Source organism: Mycteria americana, chromosome 17 (genome assembly GCF_035582795.1).
Source record: "Mycteria americana isolate JAX WOST 10 ecotype Jacksonville Zoo and Gardens chromosome 17, USCA_MyAme_1.0, whole genome shotgun sequence".
NCBI lineage: Eukaryota > Metazoa > Chordata > Aves > Ciconiiformes > Ciconiidae > Mycteria > Mycteria americana.
The window spans coordinates 9,983,766-10,002,074 of NC_134381.1; the positions used below are offsets into that span (position 1 = coordinate 9,983,766).

Here is an 18,309-nt window from a genome sequence, read left to right on the forward strand (position 1 = left end):
AATAAATCATTGCAGATAAGAGGCTCGGAAGCCTTCCATGGCCGGATCCGCCACACAGCGAGATGATGGTTGGTGGTGGCAGCACACCCATGTGTGCGTGTTCTAAACCGGGATGCTGGTGGGTGCCCTGGTTCTCCCAGCTACCCCCTGATTTCCCTCAACCCCACTTGCTGCAGGAGAGCTGGGCTCTGCGTTGGGAGTTACCTGTGCCAGCAGAAACCCCCAGCAGTTATCCCGGGTGTCATTTCAGGCTTCCTGCGTGACCCTGTCGCTCCCCACTGCACGTGAGCAGCTGCAGCCGTGGGCTGAGCCTGTTTGTTATGCACGTTACGGCCATCAAGAGTGAGGGGTCGATATGATGTTTAATATGCTTCATGCATACTAGAGTCGCTTTGGTCCATCAAGTCACTAATACACATTCTTACAAGGCTGAGTATCATTTATTAAATCTGGAGGCATGATGGGGAGGGTGGGGGCCAGGGCCCCGGCTGCTCTGGGAAGCCGGCGGGGTGGTACCCGCAGAGCTGAGGAGGGGAGAGTTTGCAGACCAACTGCACAGGCACAGAGAGTTAATTGCGGTGCCTCATTTATGGGAAATGAAATAAATCGCGCTTTGAACGCCGGCCGCCGTGTGACACACCCCGGGAACAGGGCTGAGGGTCTCACCGGCTGCTCCCAGGCCGAGATTGCTCAGCATCACTTGAAGAGCCACCCCTCCCCGGGGCTGCCACCGCAGCGCTCCGCACCCCATTTTTTTTTTTTTCTCCCCCTCTTGGTTTTTTTTTTTCCCCTCCCCTTTCCCCACCACTTTAAAAAAAAAAAAAAAAAAAACAACAAACCACCGTTGTTCTTCCCCCGACCCCGGCGGGGCCGGGCGCGGGGCGGCGCTGCGCGGCGCGGCGGGGCGGGCGCTGCGGGGCGGTCGCGGCGCTCGCTCCCCCCTGCGCGGGCCCCGGCGCGGAGCCGATCGCGCCCAGCGGAGCCGAGCGGCGGAGTTACATTGTTGGGAGTTTGCAACAACTCCGCGGCCTCGTCTGCGCGGGGCCGCCGGTGCGGGGCTGCAGCCTTCCCCGCCTCCTCCTCCTCCGCCGCCCCTTGGGCTTTCCCCCCCCCTCCCTTCCCCCCTCCCTCTCCTCCTTTCGCTTTGATTTCGCTCTCCTCCCCTCTGCGCGCCCTGCGTGTGTGTGTTTTTCGCCGCCGATCTTCACCAAGCCCCTTGGCATGAGTTAAGCACCAGCTATGGACACCAAACACTTCCTGCCACTGGGTGAGTTTTGTTCCGAAAAAGATTCTCCATTCCTACCGCGGGGCGGGGGGGGGGGGGGTGGAGGGTGGTTAAATAAAATAAAATAAAATAAGCGCTCGACCTGCCCCCTCCTCCGCTTCCCCTCCCAGCTGCCCGCACCGGGAGGCAGCGGGCGGGGGATGCGCTGCGCCCCTCGCCCGGGGAGGGCAGGCAGCCCCGCGGGGAGAGTTGGTGTCAGCGCCGGGGAAAGTGCCGGGCGGGCCTGCCCCGTGGCCCCCGCTCCGTCCGCCCTATTTTAGTTATTATTTTTAGGTTGGGGTTTTTTTGGTCTTGTTTTTGGGGTTTTTTTTGGTGGTGTTCTTTTTTTTTTTGCGAGGCGCGGGCGGGGGGCGGCAGGCCCCGGGCGGGGAGCCCAGCCGGGCCGGGCCGGGCCGGGCCGGGCGAGCGGCCGGCGGCGGCGGGAGGGCAGCGGCGGCGCAAGCGGTATTTTCAAACGGGGCAGCGGGCAGCCGGGCTCGGCCGGGAGAGCCCCCTCCCCGCCCGGGGCTAGTTCTGCAGGAGGGCTTGGCAGCTCGCAGCCTTTGCTTCGCCCTCTTGTTTTTCTCTCTCGGTTTCTTTTTTTTTTTTTTTTTAATTTTTTCTTTCCTCCCTTGTCTCCCTCTCCGCCTCTCCCCGCCGGCATCTGGGGCACGCAGCCGGGCAGGGGGAGGCAGAGACCCCCGTGCTGCGCCCGCACCGGCCCCTCTGCTGGCATCGGCCCTGGCTGGCGGCTCCCAGAAGCCGGCACGCTTGGGACCCTCCTGCTTTTTCTTTTTTTTTTTTTTTAAAAAAAAACACCAACCCTCCCCCTCTTCTTTTTAGTTACATTTTAAAACCTATTTCCAACTGGAGTTTGCCATCGTTTCGGTGACTGAGTCAAGTCCTGGCTTGTAAGGGCGAATGCCTCCTTGCGTCTCGGTTTCAGGAGAAGTGATATTGCAGAGCTCAGTGTTCAGGGTGGGGGGAAGAAAAGTTTTAGTGAAGTAGCCCGGCGCCAAGTCCAGGCGAGGAGGAAGAGGGGACGAATCCTGCCATCTCTGCCACCGCTCAGCGCGTGGGCTCCCAGCCTCCGGCCGAGCAAGCCCACGGCCACTGAGAACATCCACGCCGGCTTCCCTGGGCTTTAAATCTGTGCTCAACCTCTGCTCGCCTGTGGTGGTGTGTTTCGTTTCTTTCTTTTTTTGTTGTTGTTTTTTTGTTTTGTTTAAGAATTGCAATTTTAGTTGTTCCTTTCTAAGGGCGGAATAAATATAAACACCATCACACGGTCCCCAGCTAGCCCTGCCCCTCGGGAGGGCTTCCAGGACCACTGTGGTCTGGGGGCTTTGGCAGGGAGAGCCTGGCCCCGCGGGCTGGCAGGTCTTCAGCTGGCATCTACTTTCCCCCCAGAATCATGGTTTTACAGTGCCCCTCGTTGATTCGGCTCTGCGGTGGGAAATGCTGCTGGGTTGACTTGCCCGGAGTTGCTGTTTGGGCTAAAAGCATCTCACCTGCAGTGTCCCCCCGCAGCGGGTCCTGCTTTCAAAGTCAAAGCCGCTCCTTTTGGGTGGATGAAATGCAGGTGTCGGGGATCATCGCAAACACACCCACCCAAGCAGAAAGTGCCTATCTCTTGCCACACAAAAGTGGTTTAATCTTAGAGGTGGCTGGTTTAAGTATTTACATTTCCTTCGATGCTTGTGTGGAAGACAGCCCAAACCTCTGTTGATACGGGCAGGATCGGGCCCCTGCGTATATACTTGCATTTCTTTCAGACCTGAACTCTCCTGTTACGCTGTAGATGCTAAATAATACGTTGTGATATTAGTCATGTTGACTTTGACGGGGGAGGAGAGGGGGAGCATGTGTCACCTTGCTGCCGGCTCGGGTAAGGATTTTCACACTGGTGCAAATGAAAAACAACTGATTTATCTGCTCATTTATAAATGTATGTGTGCGTATAGCGGGGAGGGGGGGGGGGGTGTCTTTGCAACATGCTGTTTAGCACACCGGGAGCATCCAGAGGAAAAAGAAGGCAGCCGCCCCAGGACAGCGGTGCTGGGTGGGGATTGTAACTTCGCATCGCTGGCTTAGGAGAAAATTCAGCTGCCTGCGGGAGCTGCTTAGGGTGCGTGGTCTGGGTTTGCGTCTGCTGCAGAAGCAACTCCTAAACTTTATCCACTGGCCTTTGGTCACTGATTACTGGAAAAATCAGCTTTGGTTGTAAGGGCAGTGGGTTCTGCAGGTTTTGGAGAGGGAGATCTTGGTCCCGCTCTGAGCGCGGAGGCAGGTTGAGCCTGAAAGCGTGTGAGCGGTTTGTAAGAGCGAGGGGAGCCTCGAGGAGCGTGAGCAGAGACCTTCCCAGTGAAACCAGAGCGGAGCTGGTGGTCCACGGGTCCTTGGTGCTTTTTGGAGGTGGGATGGTCCAAAACCCACTGGGTCCTGACTTTGCAGAGCGCCAGGGTGTTTCGCCAACCCCATCCCATGTCATGGTTGGGAGCTGGCATTTGCAAGCTGAGGGGGAAAAAATAGCCAAGCTTGTGGAGTTTGTTTTCCTGCACACCAGTATGGGCCTCAGCTGGAGAACAGGAGCAACTGGGGGCCACGATCAGGCTGTGTTACTGTGTGGCCCCATCAAAATCTCAGCTCAGTTTGGCCTAAAAAGGATTACCCGGTGGAGGTTCCTGGCCAAGTCCTGCCCGTGGTTAGACTCAGATAACCCCGCTGATGTCATGGGTGGAAGCGTGGCCAGTGCTGGGCACTTTTAATAGTAGTATCTCATTTTCCTGCTCCTCTCGGGAGCTGCTGGCAGATGCCAGGCAGAGGCTGCCCACGAGGACGGCACGTCCCCGGGCATCTCCCGGGCTGGATGCCGTTGCCCCGCGGCTCCGTCTGCTATCCCGCTCCCGGGACAACCTGCAGCCCGATCGCGGGGTCTGTGGGCAGCGGGGCTGCCTGCGCCTGCCCCGTGTCTGCCTGCCTGCAGCCTTCCCGCATGGCACAGGTCCCACCGCAGCCCTGGGTGAGGCTCATAAACACTTCGGGGTCCAGCAGATGCTGCCTGAGAAGCTGTCTGGGGCTACAGATCTCCCTTTGCTAGGTTTTGAATGATCAGGGATGTCTTGCTTTTGTTCCTCCGGGGGGGCTGTGCTGTGCCGAGTCTTCGGGAAGAGGAAAATCAAGAAAAAACTGTCATGCAAGTGCTTGCGAGGCTGGGGGGAGCCACATCTCCAGCCTGCTGGGGTGCTCGTGCTGAGGTCAGGTTGCACGGGCCCTGGTTGGGGACTGATGTTCAAACCAAGGAGCTTGGTTCTTCGGGTAGCTGCTGGTTCCCAAGGCTCTGACCATTGCAATCCTTTTATTGCTTCATTTTCTTCTTTGCCCATTCCTCTAAGAAAATGGTAGCTCCTGGGGAGCAAAAGGGGGACGGTGAGCTTGGGGAGCCCTCCCTCGAGGCTCAGCTTCATGGGGAGGAAGAAACAGTTAATGGGTGTCCGAGGCCGGTGCTTCCCTCCCGGAGGTCAGTTCACCGGGTTGCAACCTCTGCGAGTCCATCTTCCCACCCGTGCAGCCGTGCCAGGGACGGCTGCAGCTGCTCAGGATGTGGGGTGAGAACTGGCCGTGCACGGCCCTGCCGAGGCCGGAGCGGGACCGCCTCCGAGGAAAACAGCAAAACAACCCCCTGTGTCCGGCTGGGGGGGAGCAACCCGGAGCGTGGGGGCTGCTTCGGGTGGAAGGGAGCGTGGGAGTGCGAGCATCCATGAGACATCTTCATCCCGCATCCCCTGGCTTTGCCATCGGGCACGTGGCTGGGATGAGCCTGGATGCTGTGCGAAACCCAAGGCAGATTGGTGGGAGCCCACGTCTGGGTTGAGACCTCAGCACGATCCTCAGTTCTGCTTCTTTTAGCTTCGAAACTTTACAGCTGGTGGGAAAATCCATAGGGAGGAAAAATTATGAAAGATGCAGAAAGTATCACAGCTTGTCTGAGCATCCCTGTGAGGAAGGAGGAATCCTCTGCCCCACATCTGGAAGATGCTGGCCGGCTCCGTGGGGCTGCCGGCGCAGCACCGGGGAGGGACCTAGGGCCTAGGAGCGAGAGATAAAGTCAGAGACCATGTCCCGGTCTCTCTTGCCGAAGCATAGTGTAGGGCTTGACCTCTCCCAACTGACATATGCAAAACAAGCCGGGAAGGAATTTTTGCCTATTTCAGAATCTGGGCTGTGACAGTTGAATAAATCCTCTGAGGATCCCTGAGTTTACTCCACGTCGTCCTGCTGTGTTGGAGTGAGCGTTTGTGTTTCTCATATTTAGGGCATTTTATTTATTTAAAAGAGAGCGGGGGAGAAAGCCACAGAATTTTAGTTATTCATTGCAAATATTATTATTGGCATTTTGCTCCCATTGAAAAAAAAAATCAAGGGGGGAATCAAAACATTTCACTGGAAAATACACCCTGGCTTTGTCCCACCCACATCTTGAAGGCGAAAATAAATATTTATTAAGAAACAGGTTAAAAACCTTTTTGTTGGAGTATTGTTTTCTGGGAGCAGGGGTGGATTCCCACATGCCAGAGCCCTGCCACCAGGCTGAATTCTTTATTTTTTTTAATTTTTTTTTTTTTTCTGCAGGATGGTTAAGAAAACAAACAAACAGCGGAGCTGTGGGTGCCGCGGGGCAGGGGCTCGGGCTTTGGGATGTTCTTTGGTCCTGCCTCTCGCACAGGGCGCTCCTTCCTACGAGCATCCCGGTGCCTTTCGGGGGGGACCGTCTGTGAGCAGGGTATTCCCCCGAGGCTCTCAGCTGCCTGAAATCACTGAATCATTCTTGCTATAAATATCCCACGACCCCGCCGCGAGAGGCGGTGAGACAGCAAGAGGCGGTGGCTCTCGGCAAGGGGCTTAACCGAGGGTGGTGGTGATGGAGCGGGGATGCCGAGGGGGTCCCTGCCCGCCGGCCGGGCTCCTCTCCGCTGAGCTGGGCTGCCGGTGGTAACCAAAGCCGGGGACACCTCAAATCACCGCCGGCGAAGTGCTGGGTGTTGCAGGGACCTTCCCTGGGAGCTCGGTAACCTAATTGGGCTCTAATGAATCCTGTTCTCTGGCTCCGATCCCCAGCGTGGATCTCCCCATCGTCACCTCCCTTCGCGGGCGAAGGAACTGGGTCTCTCCTCCCTCCGGCCCGCGGTGCGAAGGGATGCTCGGCCGGGCGAGCACGCTGCCGGGGCAGGATCCAACCCGGCAGTTCCATAATTGCTTCCTAAAAGGCCCAGGTGGGCTCTCAAAGTCAGTATAGCTACAAAGCAATAGGGGAGGCAGCCTGGGTGGTTTTATTTTAATTGATTTTGTCAGGAGTTGCTGTATTTTATTACATTTAAAGACTAGACTCTGGAATAACTTTGAACGTTTGACACGCACACAAAAAGCAGCTTTCTGACATTTTCCTCTTTGCTTGTCTTTTATTTTATTTCTCCCCTCTCCTCCTCCTCAAAGGAAAGCGTGTGCCTGGAGGGAGGACAGAGGAGGAGGGAGGAGTGGCTGCGTCTCTCCAAAGGCTGGTCGAACATCAAGGCAGCGCAAAGCAGACGAAATAATATTGCAAATAAGGATTTAAAAAACCCTACAGAAGGATCCCCACACATGCCAGCCAGCTCAAACTGCTAGAAGATTTTCAGACAGAAGCAATTTAGCCTGGGAAAATGCTCTATTGTTGAGATGGAAACTGGCTGTGAGAACTTGCCTTTTCTGACAACGTTTTGCTTAGAAAAAGCAAAGCAAAGAAAAGTCAGGGAAAAAAACCTGAGTTTTTATTTAGAGAAGACGGAGCATTTCAAAATGGAGGGTGTTTTCAGAGATAAACAGGGAACAATTCCCTTGCAAGAAAGGGAAGAAAGGGTTCAAATTAAGTCCAAATGCAGCTCCCCTCCTTTGAAATTTTGTTTAACATGGAGTTAAAAAATAATCCTGTTCAAACAGACCACTCGTAAGCATAAAATGGTTGTTGGTTTGGGGTTGGTTTTTTGTTTTTTGTTTTTTTTTTTTTTTCTTTTATTGTGATCTACAATAAAAGTTTCAAGGTTGCACCTTGGGGCTGTAATTCTGATCGCAGCCCTGTTTGTGCCAGCTCCTGCCTCTGCGCATCAGGAGGGGACGGATCTTGCCTTGAAAACTCGTAGTCTGCCCAGATGAGACAGATACGGGGTGGGAAACTGAGGCATGCGGGTGCGTCTGAGCGCCGGCGAAGCTGGGAACGGGGCCCGGAGCGAGGGTGTGGGGTGGTTGTGAAACCTCGGCTGGGACGGCAGCTTCCAGCCCCGCAGAGCAGATCCGTCTGGGATCTGAGCTCCGCAGGGCTCTCCTGGGCTTTTGAGGGTCCCAGCTCCTGGTAGCCAAAAAAAAAACCAAAACCCCAAGCTGCTTTTTGGCCTGGGAGCAAAGAAAAGCTCGCAGGTGGGGTTTGTGTGTAAGCCAGGTGCTCCCAAACCAGAGGGCGAGGAAGAAACACCCTAAATATTTGTTTTATTAAGCATCGGGAGCAGGGCTCGCATCCCCTTTCGGCTCTAGCGGAAGATGGTTCCTCTTGCCATGGGCGTTGCTCCTTTCAAACCCTGGGGGATTTTTTTTTGGGGGGGTTAATCTCTTGGTTTCAGTGGGCCCTGAGCGGAGGTTGGTGGTGTATTTGGGTTTGGGTCTTGTCTGAGCCATAACCCTTTCCCCGGATTGCATCGGATGCGAGATCAGTGCGGAGCGAAGAGATAAAAGGTGCAATACTGGTATTTGTGACCAATAAAATGGTAATGGGATTCCCATCTGGTTGTTACTTTTCATGGTCTCCTCTTTTGTGGAGTTTTGGCTTTCTTCAGCTTTTACAGACTTTAAAAGAAGAAATAAAGGGAGGGGGGAGCTGAGGGCAGCCCTGGAGCCCCCCAAGGTTTACAGCCCCCTCGGCTCGTGGAGCAAATCCTTTGTGCTGGGGCTGCCGGGAGCGGACTGGGGAGGGATGCCCCGTCTCGTTTCAGCTGGCTGTGCGGCACTAGCCGCGAAGGCAGAAACATTTGATTATTGTTTTTCCATTTTTGGCCGACAAGTAAGTGCTGGAAAGTTGTGGGTTTGGTGTTTTTTTGTTTTTCTTTTTTTTTTTTTTTTTTTCCTGTGAACTCTGTGGGCTGCTGCGAGACAATTTTGTTGTGGGCAGCGCGTCTCCTACGTGCCCATTACGGAACCGAAATGAGGCAACGGCAGCGGTGAAGCAAGAGCAGAAGGAGAAACGCGGGAGAGGGGGTGCGCTTCCAGCCGAGATCTGCCCGGAGGTGCAGGGGTGACGAAGCGGGGAGTTGGGGTTAGGCTGTGCCAGGTTGGCACGGGATGTGACGGAGGAGCCTTGCTCCGAGCAGGTGAGGTGGTGAGCGATGGCAGAGGCACGAAGGGGCGTAGAGAGGAGCGGGGTCAGAGAGAGGCAGGAGCAGACCCAGGGGCATCGCGTGGAGCTGGGGAAGCCGTTTTGGCTGCCCCGGCGGGGCGAGGGATGGGTGAGAGTGGCTTGCCAGCGCTGCGGCTTCCCTGCCCTGCGCCGTGGGGAGCAGCAGCCTCTCCCCGAGGACCCGGGTGCAGGTGGGGACTCTTGCAAAAGGAGGAAAAGAATAAAGAGATCCCCTTTCCCCACCCGTCATCTTGCCAGACCATGCCGGACTCCCCTTCTGCCCCCACCTCCTGTTTTTGCTACCCCATTTTTGCAAGACGAGTGACTTTATCAGGCCCGGGAAGCTGTGGGCTCTGCCCCGCGCAGAGGAGCTGCAGCCTCTAACGCCACCGAGCAGGGCCCGGCAGCGGCAGATAACGGCGTATCGGCGGCAGGTTGTGCCGGAGATGCTTGCCCATGCCATGGTGAGGAGATGTGCGGCCCCGTGTTTCTTTGCATCAGTGTCGGGGCTGCTTCTGGAGACCCCCTCGCACCCTGCAGCTGCCCCGACCCACACCCGTGGGGCTGCTGCAGCCTGGGGGGAGGCTTAGCGGGGGGCCAGGGACGTGGGGTTAAAGCAGACGTCCCTACGAGGGCACCCGAACCCTGCGAGGGACCAGGCAACTTTAACAAGTTGAAAACCTCTATCTCCGAGCTCTGCACCTGCATGGCCAGCCCTCCCTTTTGACCTGCACTTGTTCAAGTGTGACTTTCAATTGATCATAAAAATCCAGCGTGATTCACAGCGCTTCTGCCCTGCAGCCTGCCGGGCTCCGTCTCTCCGCATTCACTTAGCGTGAGAGAGCAAATTGCCCTCCAGTTCATCCTCCTCATTCTTAATGGGGAGCCGTTGCTTTCTGGGTCTGCTCCCCCCCACGCGCTCCTTGAATTATAGTACATTAGAGATGGTGGCTTAGCATTCTAATTTAATTTTCTCTCTCTCTCTTTTTTTTTTTTTTATTTATTAAGAAAATCCATTTCAATGCAAGCTCCCAAACGTCAGGGTGGGGAGGGAGGGAGGGAGGTGCAGCTCCCTGCTCCATCCCAGTGCAGACCCCGTGTGCGTGCGTGTGCGTGTGGCTCACAGACAGTGAAATTGCACCCTAGAGTTATAAAGCAATTGTCTAGCTCAGCAGCAGAATGAGCATGAAATGGTGCAGAAAGCAACTAAATAAAATTGGGTAAGGCAGATGCATGAAAATAATGACATCTCTATACCGTAGTCAGGCGTGCTCGCTCTTTCTCGCACACGCAGATAAACTTTTACAACAGACTTTGCATTTATTTTCCCAGGAAACTCTTCTGAAATGAAGATGTGTGTTAGCGTGATGTGAGCCCGTGTCCCCTCTCCCACCTTTCTGGGGCCGTCGTGCTGTGCATCGCTGCTCCTCTCCTCCCCGGCCGCTCTCCCCGTCCCCCTTTTCCCTTTTTTGTTTTCAGAGCAGGATTTTTATGCTCAGTCAAACACCGAAACGATAACCTTTGCAACTTCATTTCCCTTTGGCTGCAGCAGCCGTGCCGGGCTGGGGGAGCACTGCGAGCGGGTGGCTCTCCGGGGTGACCTGCCACGTCCCATAGAAATTGGACGAAGAGATGCTGTCCTGGCACGCTCTCGCTTTGGCGTTTTCTCTTTTTTTCCTCCTGGATCGTGGCAGCTGTAAGGACAGGACCGTGTGGGCTATCGCGTGGTGGAGCTTTAGGACATGAGAGCAGGGATGGAAAACCCGGGTCGGTGCGCTGGCTGTGTCCCTGCATCCCTCCTCCCAGGCGATGGCTGGTGGCACCAGGGCCACCCGCTCCCACCCTCTGTATTTATCCGGCTGCACAGGTTAAAAATGCCCCAAATTGGGAGCCTGGAGAATTGACCTTAACTGCAATTCCTCCCCAGAAACCCTCCCTGGTGCTTCCCCTGTCCCTGCTCTGACGCTGCCCCGGAGCCTTTGGCCTCAGCAGAGGCACATTCCCCCGTCCGCTCCTGGGAAGCCGATACGTTTCCCGACACAGTCTGACATTTCGCTCCTCTTGCGCCGGGATCCCCGCGAGGCTGGGAACAAGCTGCTAATCTTGCCACCCAGGAGGACCTTTAGGTGACATTAAGGCTGTGTCCCCGCTGTCCTTGTGCCCTCTTGCCTCCGAAGGCATCACCGGGCAGGCCCCACTCCACGTGCTCGCCGTGCTGGGGATGCCCTTTCCCAACGGGGTCCTGCCTGTTGCATCCCGCCCGGGCTGGCTCATCCCGGGGACGGGGAGCGGGTGGCAGCAGTCGGGCTCCCCCAGCCTCCCCAGTCCGCTGCTCCCCTGTTTGGAGGGCTCAGGACTGAGCTGGTCACGGATCCTTTCCCCCTCTGCAAGGAAAATTAAGCCCATCTTTGCGCTGCTGGGCTTGCTGTGCCGGAGCCTGGGGCTTACTGCTCAGTGCCTTTGCAGCAAAACCTCCATCTCCGATTTTTCCTTTGCTGGGACGTGTCCCTGGGGTCCCAGATTAGCCGCTCCAGTGCTTTGCCCGCTGTCTCCCCATCACACGCAGACCGGCACGGATCCCACGGGTGGCTGGCAGCCGTGTGTTGGCTGCGCGGTCCCGAAGCCCGGTGCGGCACTAAGCCCAGCAGCGTGGGACGTGTGCGTGTTCCCCTTCTCGCTGCCTGCAAAAACCCGGCTCCTCTGGAGAGAGGCAGGAGGAGGCTTCCCTGCAGAGATTGCTCTGGCTCTGGGCAGACGGATGCCGAGGCCCTGCCAGCGTTTTTGCTCGTGTGGAGCCACAGCACCGGAGTGGAGAGCAGGGAAGTGCACGCATGCAAAAATCAGTGTGAAGGCATAAATCAGGCCAAGAGTGAAAGGTTAAAGAAATCCAGAGGAAGCGGAGTGATGTGTGTGATAGAAAGGGGTTTCCTGTACCTACACAGGCCACCCAGGCTCCCTTCCTGTCAGGGTAAACCTGCTAAAGCTGAAACTTTCTGCACCCCTAAGCAAATTGTGGTCTGCTGGATGGGCACGTTGTGAGCAAGCCATGTCAGTTCATACTTTGCACTTACAGCGCGCTCTCTCTGAGCCTCTGCGGTGGTATTTATAGGGTGTCCGGGCAGCTCTGGGGGACCACCGCAACCGTTCCACCCCACGGTGGGGAGCAGGAGCAGAGCTCGGGCAGGAAGGACGCGATGACCCATGCTGGAAGCTGTGCTGCTGCGGTGCAGCCCTAAATCCCCGTCCTCTCCGCCGCTGTCCTCGCTGGGCTGGTTTTCTGCAAGCGAACTGTGCCGGCCAGCTGCCCTGTGCTCCTCATCAGGGACCGGACATCAGAGGTGGCTCTGGGAAGAGTTAAGACTCCAGGGACAATTACCTGCAGGCCCCCATTTAAGCACTTAGGAAGGCTTAGCCGTGATCCCTGCCGGAGATAGGCTGGCCCCAGGCCAGCTGATACCTATTGTTTGCAAATGTCGAAGACTTTATCTAAACAGTGGTTCAGAGCCAGGGCTTGCTGGGAGCAGGAATCCCACATGGGCTGGGGGGGCTCTGATGCTGTGCCGAGATGTATGGCAAGGCAGCACCCCGAATTACACCCTGCCAGGAGGTTTCTCTGCTGCTTAGAGGGTTGGGAGGCACAGATTTAGTTCGTTTGGGTTTTTGCCTGTGTTTCGAGTTGTGTTTTGGTAGCGGTGCTGCCGTACCCTGCAGCTCCGGGACTTTGCCTTGGAGCTCCGGTGCAGCTCTGCCTTGGGGTTTCACCCTCCGCCTTATGGCAAGTCGCTCCCTCTTCATGCCTCACCTGTGGGGCAGGTTTAGGCTGTGGAAATCAGAGGCCATCGGTCACCGCGGGCTTTGTTGAGCTTGGGTGCTTGGTTTTCTCATCTTTGTTGTTTTTCCGCCTGCGCTGCTATCGCCGAGGGGTGTTGAGCGCCTGGGTGCCCGTGGGGAGCGGCACCGTGGCTGGGTGTTATGCCATGGGAGCCGAGGACAGGCGGGCATAGAAAACCATGTCTGGCTTCTCCAGCGAGGTTTCACGGCCTCTAGGTGTGTGCAGGAAATGTTGCAGGGCAGGGATTTCTTGCAGCAAGCCCTGGGTGGCAGATAACAGTGCGGTTCCCATCTAAAGCCCCCACCTATGCAAATGGGGAGGCTGCACCTTCCCAAAACCCTACGGGAGATGCGGGGCTGATCCGGGCATTCTCCCAAGGTCTCTTTTTTTAGAGCGGTGGCATTTGCCCCTGGACGCTGCCCCGGCCGCCATGAGATGCAGCCCACCCTGGGGCTGCTGCCTGGTGTAGCTCAGCTGCACCCCGGGAGCGGCAGCCGGATCGGGGGAGCCCAAAAGCTCTTCTCAGGGATGCACGAGCAGGCGAGCCCCAGGATATAGCCTGGGCAGCAGTGGCGTGGAGGGTGAAGCTCATCCCAGCTCATCCCTGAGAGCAGAGGGATGCTCCCAGTCCTACCTGAAACCTGGGGACCCCAGACTAGCCCTTCAGAGGGAGGAGAGCGCGTGTCGGGGCAGAAAAGTGCCTCTGCTGGGTCGGGGTGCGGGTTGGGGTCCTCGCCGCCCACGCCGGGTGGGAAGGGGGTGAGCGCGGGGCCGGTGGAGCGTGCTGGGTGCCGGGAGGTGCCCACGGGGCGGGAGAAGCCGGTCCTGCCAGTTCTCCCCCACGCAGGGCTGGGCGCCAGGAAATCCCCCGAGCTGCAGTCGAGGCCGAGGTGAGGGCTGATCCCCGGGTCCCTCTCTGCCACCGGTTCCCCGGGTGGCCTTGTGCAAGTCGATGGTTGGAGGAGATGATCCTGGAGGTCTTTTCCCAACCTTAATGATTCCAAGTCACCCCGTCTGGGCGTCCCTCGGCTCCCAGTTGGGTGACGGGGTAACGCTCTTCCTTGGCTGCTCCGAACAGCTCAATTGCAAATCTTTGGGAGCAGAGACTCTGTGCTGGGGAAAGCACCCAGAGAGCCTGGCCCTGGCTGGGAGTAAAAGCTTGCTTTGCATGGGACGGGAAGGTGAAGCCAGGGTGCTCCCTAATTGAATGCACCTTTACAAATTAATAAGGTAGAAGTTACTCTATGGGAGGGGAAATGCATTGGCCTGCTCCTGTAATTGTCAGTGTGGAAATCATGGGCACATGAGGACTTGCAAACGAATTATTAAATCCGCAGCCTTGTTTCAAAAGCAAGGAGATGAGCCTCCCAGTGCTGCCCGGCCCCGCGCCGGGGCTGGGTGTCACGGGCGACCCGTCGGCAGAGGAGCCTTTGCCAGGGTGGTTCGGCTGGCGCGGACCCCGCGAGCACCGGTGGGAGCAGCAGCTCGGCATTGATTTCATCGAACGGGTTCAAGATCACGTCAGCTTAACTAAGGACTGAGATTGACCCGCGGTGATTTGCTGACTTTATTATTAAGATGATGATGTGGCTGGGCTGGGGGAGAGGGAGCTCGTTGTTCGTGTCTCTGTGCGGTGGGATGGCTTGGGGCAGGACTGGCGCCTTTTCCAAATTTTCACTGTATCTTTTGCTGTGAAGAGGTAAAATCCTGAATGTACCTTGAAGGAGCATTTAGGAGAAGGGCTTTCCATCCCAGCTCTTGGCCCTGTCAGTAGCTGCAGAAGAGGAATGTTATAAGGAGCTATTCATCATTGCAATTATTTTATTAAGAGTACACAGTGTGCTTGGGAGCTGGAAGAGATGGAGCTTTGGGATGTTTTCAGCATTATAAATACTGGTTGGTTACATCACCCAGCTTTTAAAAAATGGTATGTGTAGTCCTGGTGAAAGAGGATTTGCAGACGACCTTGGAGAGGAGAGCTGGGTGTCTGTTCCCAGCAGGGACGGCGTTACGGCTTCTGCCCTTGCTTCTCCCTCGGGACCAACGGGGAGAGAAATCTCTGGGCTCTGCCCCTGCGCAAAATCCCTGGGGAGAATTTGTGCCTGGGTGCCCGGTGCGGGCTGGAGATGGGTGAAACGGACTCCTCGAGGGCAGCCAAATCATTACCGCAGGCAGTGGGTTAGCTCCCCGGGCAGAAGCACGGAGCCCTGTAGCCCACCACTGTTCCCCGCTCTGCGAATGCTCCATATAACCTCATGCTACCAAAACCTAAAATGCTGCTCTGAGGCCTTTTCTGCAGTTTTCTGTCCTGCGTGGGGCCCTGCGTGTTTTGCAGGGGCTGCCAGCCCTGGTGGCACCACCCCATCCTGCTGCGGCAGCGGCGGAGCAGCTGGTGGCGGGTCCCACGGCAAGCTGGCACCTCCGTGCGCGTTATCGCAGCCGCGCTCCGGGGCTAAAGTCCACGATGGGAAAATGTCCGGTGGACTTTTAACTGGAGTCCTGAGGAGAGCCCAGCTTAGAAACCTTTAACTGATACGTGGCAATCTCTGCTGGAAAACAAAGAGAGAAGCGGGGAGAGGGTGGGCTGCCCACCGGGGGTCGGGTCCCTGCGCTGGGTGCTCCATTGCGGCTGTGCCACGGAGGCGATGGGGACCTGCACGTGTCCATCCCTCCGCTGGCTTTGCCGCCGTACCCTCGGCTCTCGGCCCAGCTGTGCCCCCCAAAATCCAGCTCTGGGCATGTAGAGGCTGCACCAGGGTCACTGGACCGTCCTCCTCGGGACACGTCTCAGCGTGCGTCCGTGCCCTCCTCCCTTTGCTCTCCCTCCCGCTGCGTGGTCTGAAAAGATGAACCCTCTTTGCCGGGGAGGGAGCGGACGTTGCTCTGCAGCATCCGTATCAATGGGAAGCTGCATCTGAAGGTTGAAAGGAGAGTTGGCTGCTGCTTTTTTTGCTGTCCCGTATGCTGGCTTTGCCTCCTGCTTCAGGCACCTGAGTGCCCAGGGGGGTTTATTCCAGCATCTTCGTCCTTATTCCTTTTGCCCTTTCCCTTGCTTTTGTTTTGCGTTCTTTTTCTTTCTGCAAGTCGTGAGTCTTGTTTGCTCTGGGTGGGTCTGCGGGCCACGAGCGCGTCCCCGCTGCCAGCCCAGGGCTCGAGCGGTGCCTGTGCGGGGAAAGAGCGGGGCTTTCCCGTGACTCCAGCAAAACCAAACATCCACCCTCGCTGCGTCACGGGGGGATCGATCCGTCTGCAGCGGGGACGGGGACAGGCTGTACTCCCCCAAAGGGCCAGGGCTTTGCAGGGGGGCAGTTTGTGCGAGCAGGGGCAATGCAGGATTTGTGCCCGTTGAGACCAGCTCAGCGTGGGACGGCATGGCTGGCAGTCCCTGGAGGCACGGCTTTGCAGGGGAGCGGGAAAGCTCCGTCTGTGCCACGAGCTGTGCCCTCGGTGGAAGTGATTCCCGGGTGAGAAATTCCCGCTGTGGAAGCCTTTATTACCGGGCAGAGCTAGGTTTGTTTTGTTTATCATCCATTTACTTGGCTTTGGAGGCATGCCCAGATTTCTCCAATTTTGTGTGTGTGGATGTGTGATTTATTAGGATTCGGAGGGTTTTTTTCTGGTTTAATTTCACTTCCTCAAACTGACAGGCCGTTTGAACAAACTTCTTTTGGATGATTTCCTCTATAGTTTTAAAGGGACGCCTAAAAATAAAGAGAAAATGTTGCAGCATGGTTGACAATTAAAAAAACACCCCGTCTGCCGCTGTGACAAACCTCAGCCCTGGTTTCGGTAATGGAGAGAGCTCACAGGGTGAAAGAAACAACATGATTTCACTTTTGGGTACTTAGGGCTTTTGACAGCACTTCAGGGATCACTGGCTTTAGTTGTTTCGCTGTAGAGCCGATCGTGCCGCGATCCCGCACACACTTAGGCATGTTCTTAGCTTTCTGCATGTGAGTGGTCCATTAAAATAGCTGTGCGTGTCTAAAGCTTTGCCAGCTCCAAGCTTTGGTTTCCTCTCTTTGGCTTGATCTGTTCCGCAGCAGGCAGGAGGGGGGGGGAGCCACTTAAGAAACCCTGGAAAATGTAATTGCAGCCTCCAGAGAATGGGGAGCAGGTAGGTAAGGGCAGAGCACCTGTAGCTGCCTTGAGCCGGGTTTGTTGCTTTTGTTCTGCCGGGGTTTTTACAAGCTGGGATTTCGCAATGGCGACGTGGCTTTCGAAATAACTAAGACTGGGTTTTGCCTGGGCGTTCTCCGGGGCTCGGCGCCGGGCGCGTTGCTGGCGATGCAGCCCGCGGCGCTGGGAGGTGGTGGGGAGCCCCGGCGGTGTCGGGAGATGTTCGGGTGCAGGCCGGGACCTGGGGAGCTGCTCCGTCCGTCGCGCTCGCGGTGCCTGTCAGCAGAGAGATTGAGATGAAGGAAAACTTCCTTTCCCCCTGCCCAAGCTGTAAAAGCATGAGAGAGAGAGAGAGAAAGATTTCCCCCAGGGATCAGCAGTGATAAAAAGCCTCTCTTTTGAAAAGCAATGAGAGAAAAGAAGTGTGTCTAATCCTCCCGGAGAAGAAAGGGAGAACATCCCTCTGCCGCGAGCCGTGCCGGGGCTGGAGGGACTCCGGTGTGGACGCGGCGACCCGGTGCTCCTGCCCGGCCGGATCCTTCCTGGCACTGGCCGATGCAGAGGAAGGGCCAGATCCTCTGTGCAGGAGCAGAGATGCTTTTTAGTGCACGGGATCTGGGTGGGCTTGGAGGAGCTCCTGGGAGCCAGCCTGCGGGTCCCTGCAGGGCTGGGGTCTGGCTGTGCTGCGATGCAGGGTGCAGGCAGCTGGGGGGGGGGGGGCTCGGGGGGCTGGGGAGATGCTGCTGACTCTGCTGCCGTCCCCACGTTGCTCAATCTTTGCAGAAGAGCCTCGCTGGCACCCGGCGGGGGAGAGACACGCACAGATTTTCTTTCCTCTTTCACCCTTGGCCCCGGGGCTGGAGAAGACTGGAAAGGGGAGATGCAGCCCCGAGCGAGGAGGGATGCTTGTCCCCAGGGCGAGTATCCCAGGGACTACCAGAGTCCTTGATTGCTTTTTCCCAGTGGTACGGGGGCACGCAGCTGGCCTGGCTGGCTGTGTCCGCAGCCGTCTTTCCTCTCCTGGTACAACCATGTCACCATTTCCTCAGTGAGAACCTTGCAGTGTCGAGGCATGGCACAAGAGCTGCTCCGTCACCCCCGTCAGTGATGGGGCGGTGGCAACTCGGCCGTTGGTCCCCTGCTCGCAAAGTCCGAGCTGAGGCCGCCCGGTTGTCTTTATTGCTGTTGTGGTTGATGATTTATTTCAAGCAGCATCCGCCCTGTCTCATGACTTGATTAAAAAATAAAGCAAACAGCAGCGCAGCGTGGCTGCTGTGAGCTGGGGGGTCCCTTCCCTGAGCCCCCACGGGGTTCCCAGCCCGTGTCTGAGCCGTGCGGACCGGGGACAGGCTGCTCTGGGGGCATTTAGCAGAAAAACACGCTGGGGGTGGTAGGGTAAAGGAAAATGGCAGCGTTGCAGTGGAACGACCTGTCCGGCCGGGAGAGCGGCTCGGCTGGGGATGGCGAGGTGGGCGGTGGGGCGGGAGCCCTCCGCACGCCGGGTCGCACGCACCCGAGCGAGGCAAGGGGCAACTGCCCCGCTCCTGGGGACCCACCGCCTCTCCCGTCCATGGGGTCAAGGATCCTTTCATGGACCGTAGAGATTCATCTGCTCGTCAACAATTATCTGTGTTTCCTTGAACTGAATAATGATAATCCACAGCCAGGAAAGTC

General features: G+C 57.0%; 1 protein-coding gene across 3 annotated transcripts in view; it reads left to right on the top strand.

Moving 5' to 3' along the window:
• Positions 1–956: 956 nt before the first annotated feature.
• Positions 957–18,309, top strand: part of RXRA (retinoid X receptor alpha) — a 122,171-nt gene continuing 104,818 nt past the window's right edge. For all 3 annotated transcript variants that reach the window (XM_075519508.1, XM_075519506.1, XM_075519507.1), the window contains exon 1: positions 957–1,267. In XM_075519508.1, the coding sequence (XP_075375623.1) occupies positions 1,240–1,267 (28 nt within the window). In that variant the 5' untranslated portion in view covers positions 957–1,239. The remainder of the gene's footprint in view (positions 1,268–18,309) is intronic.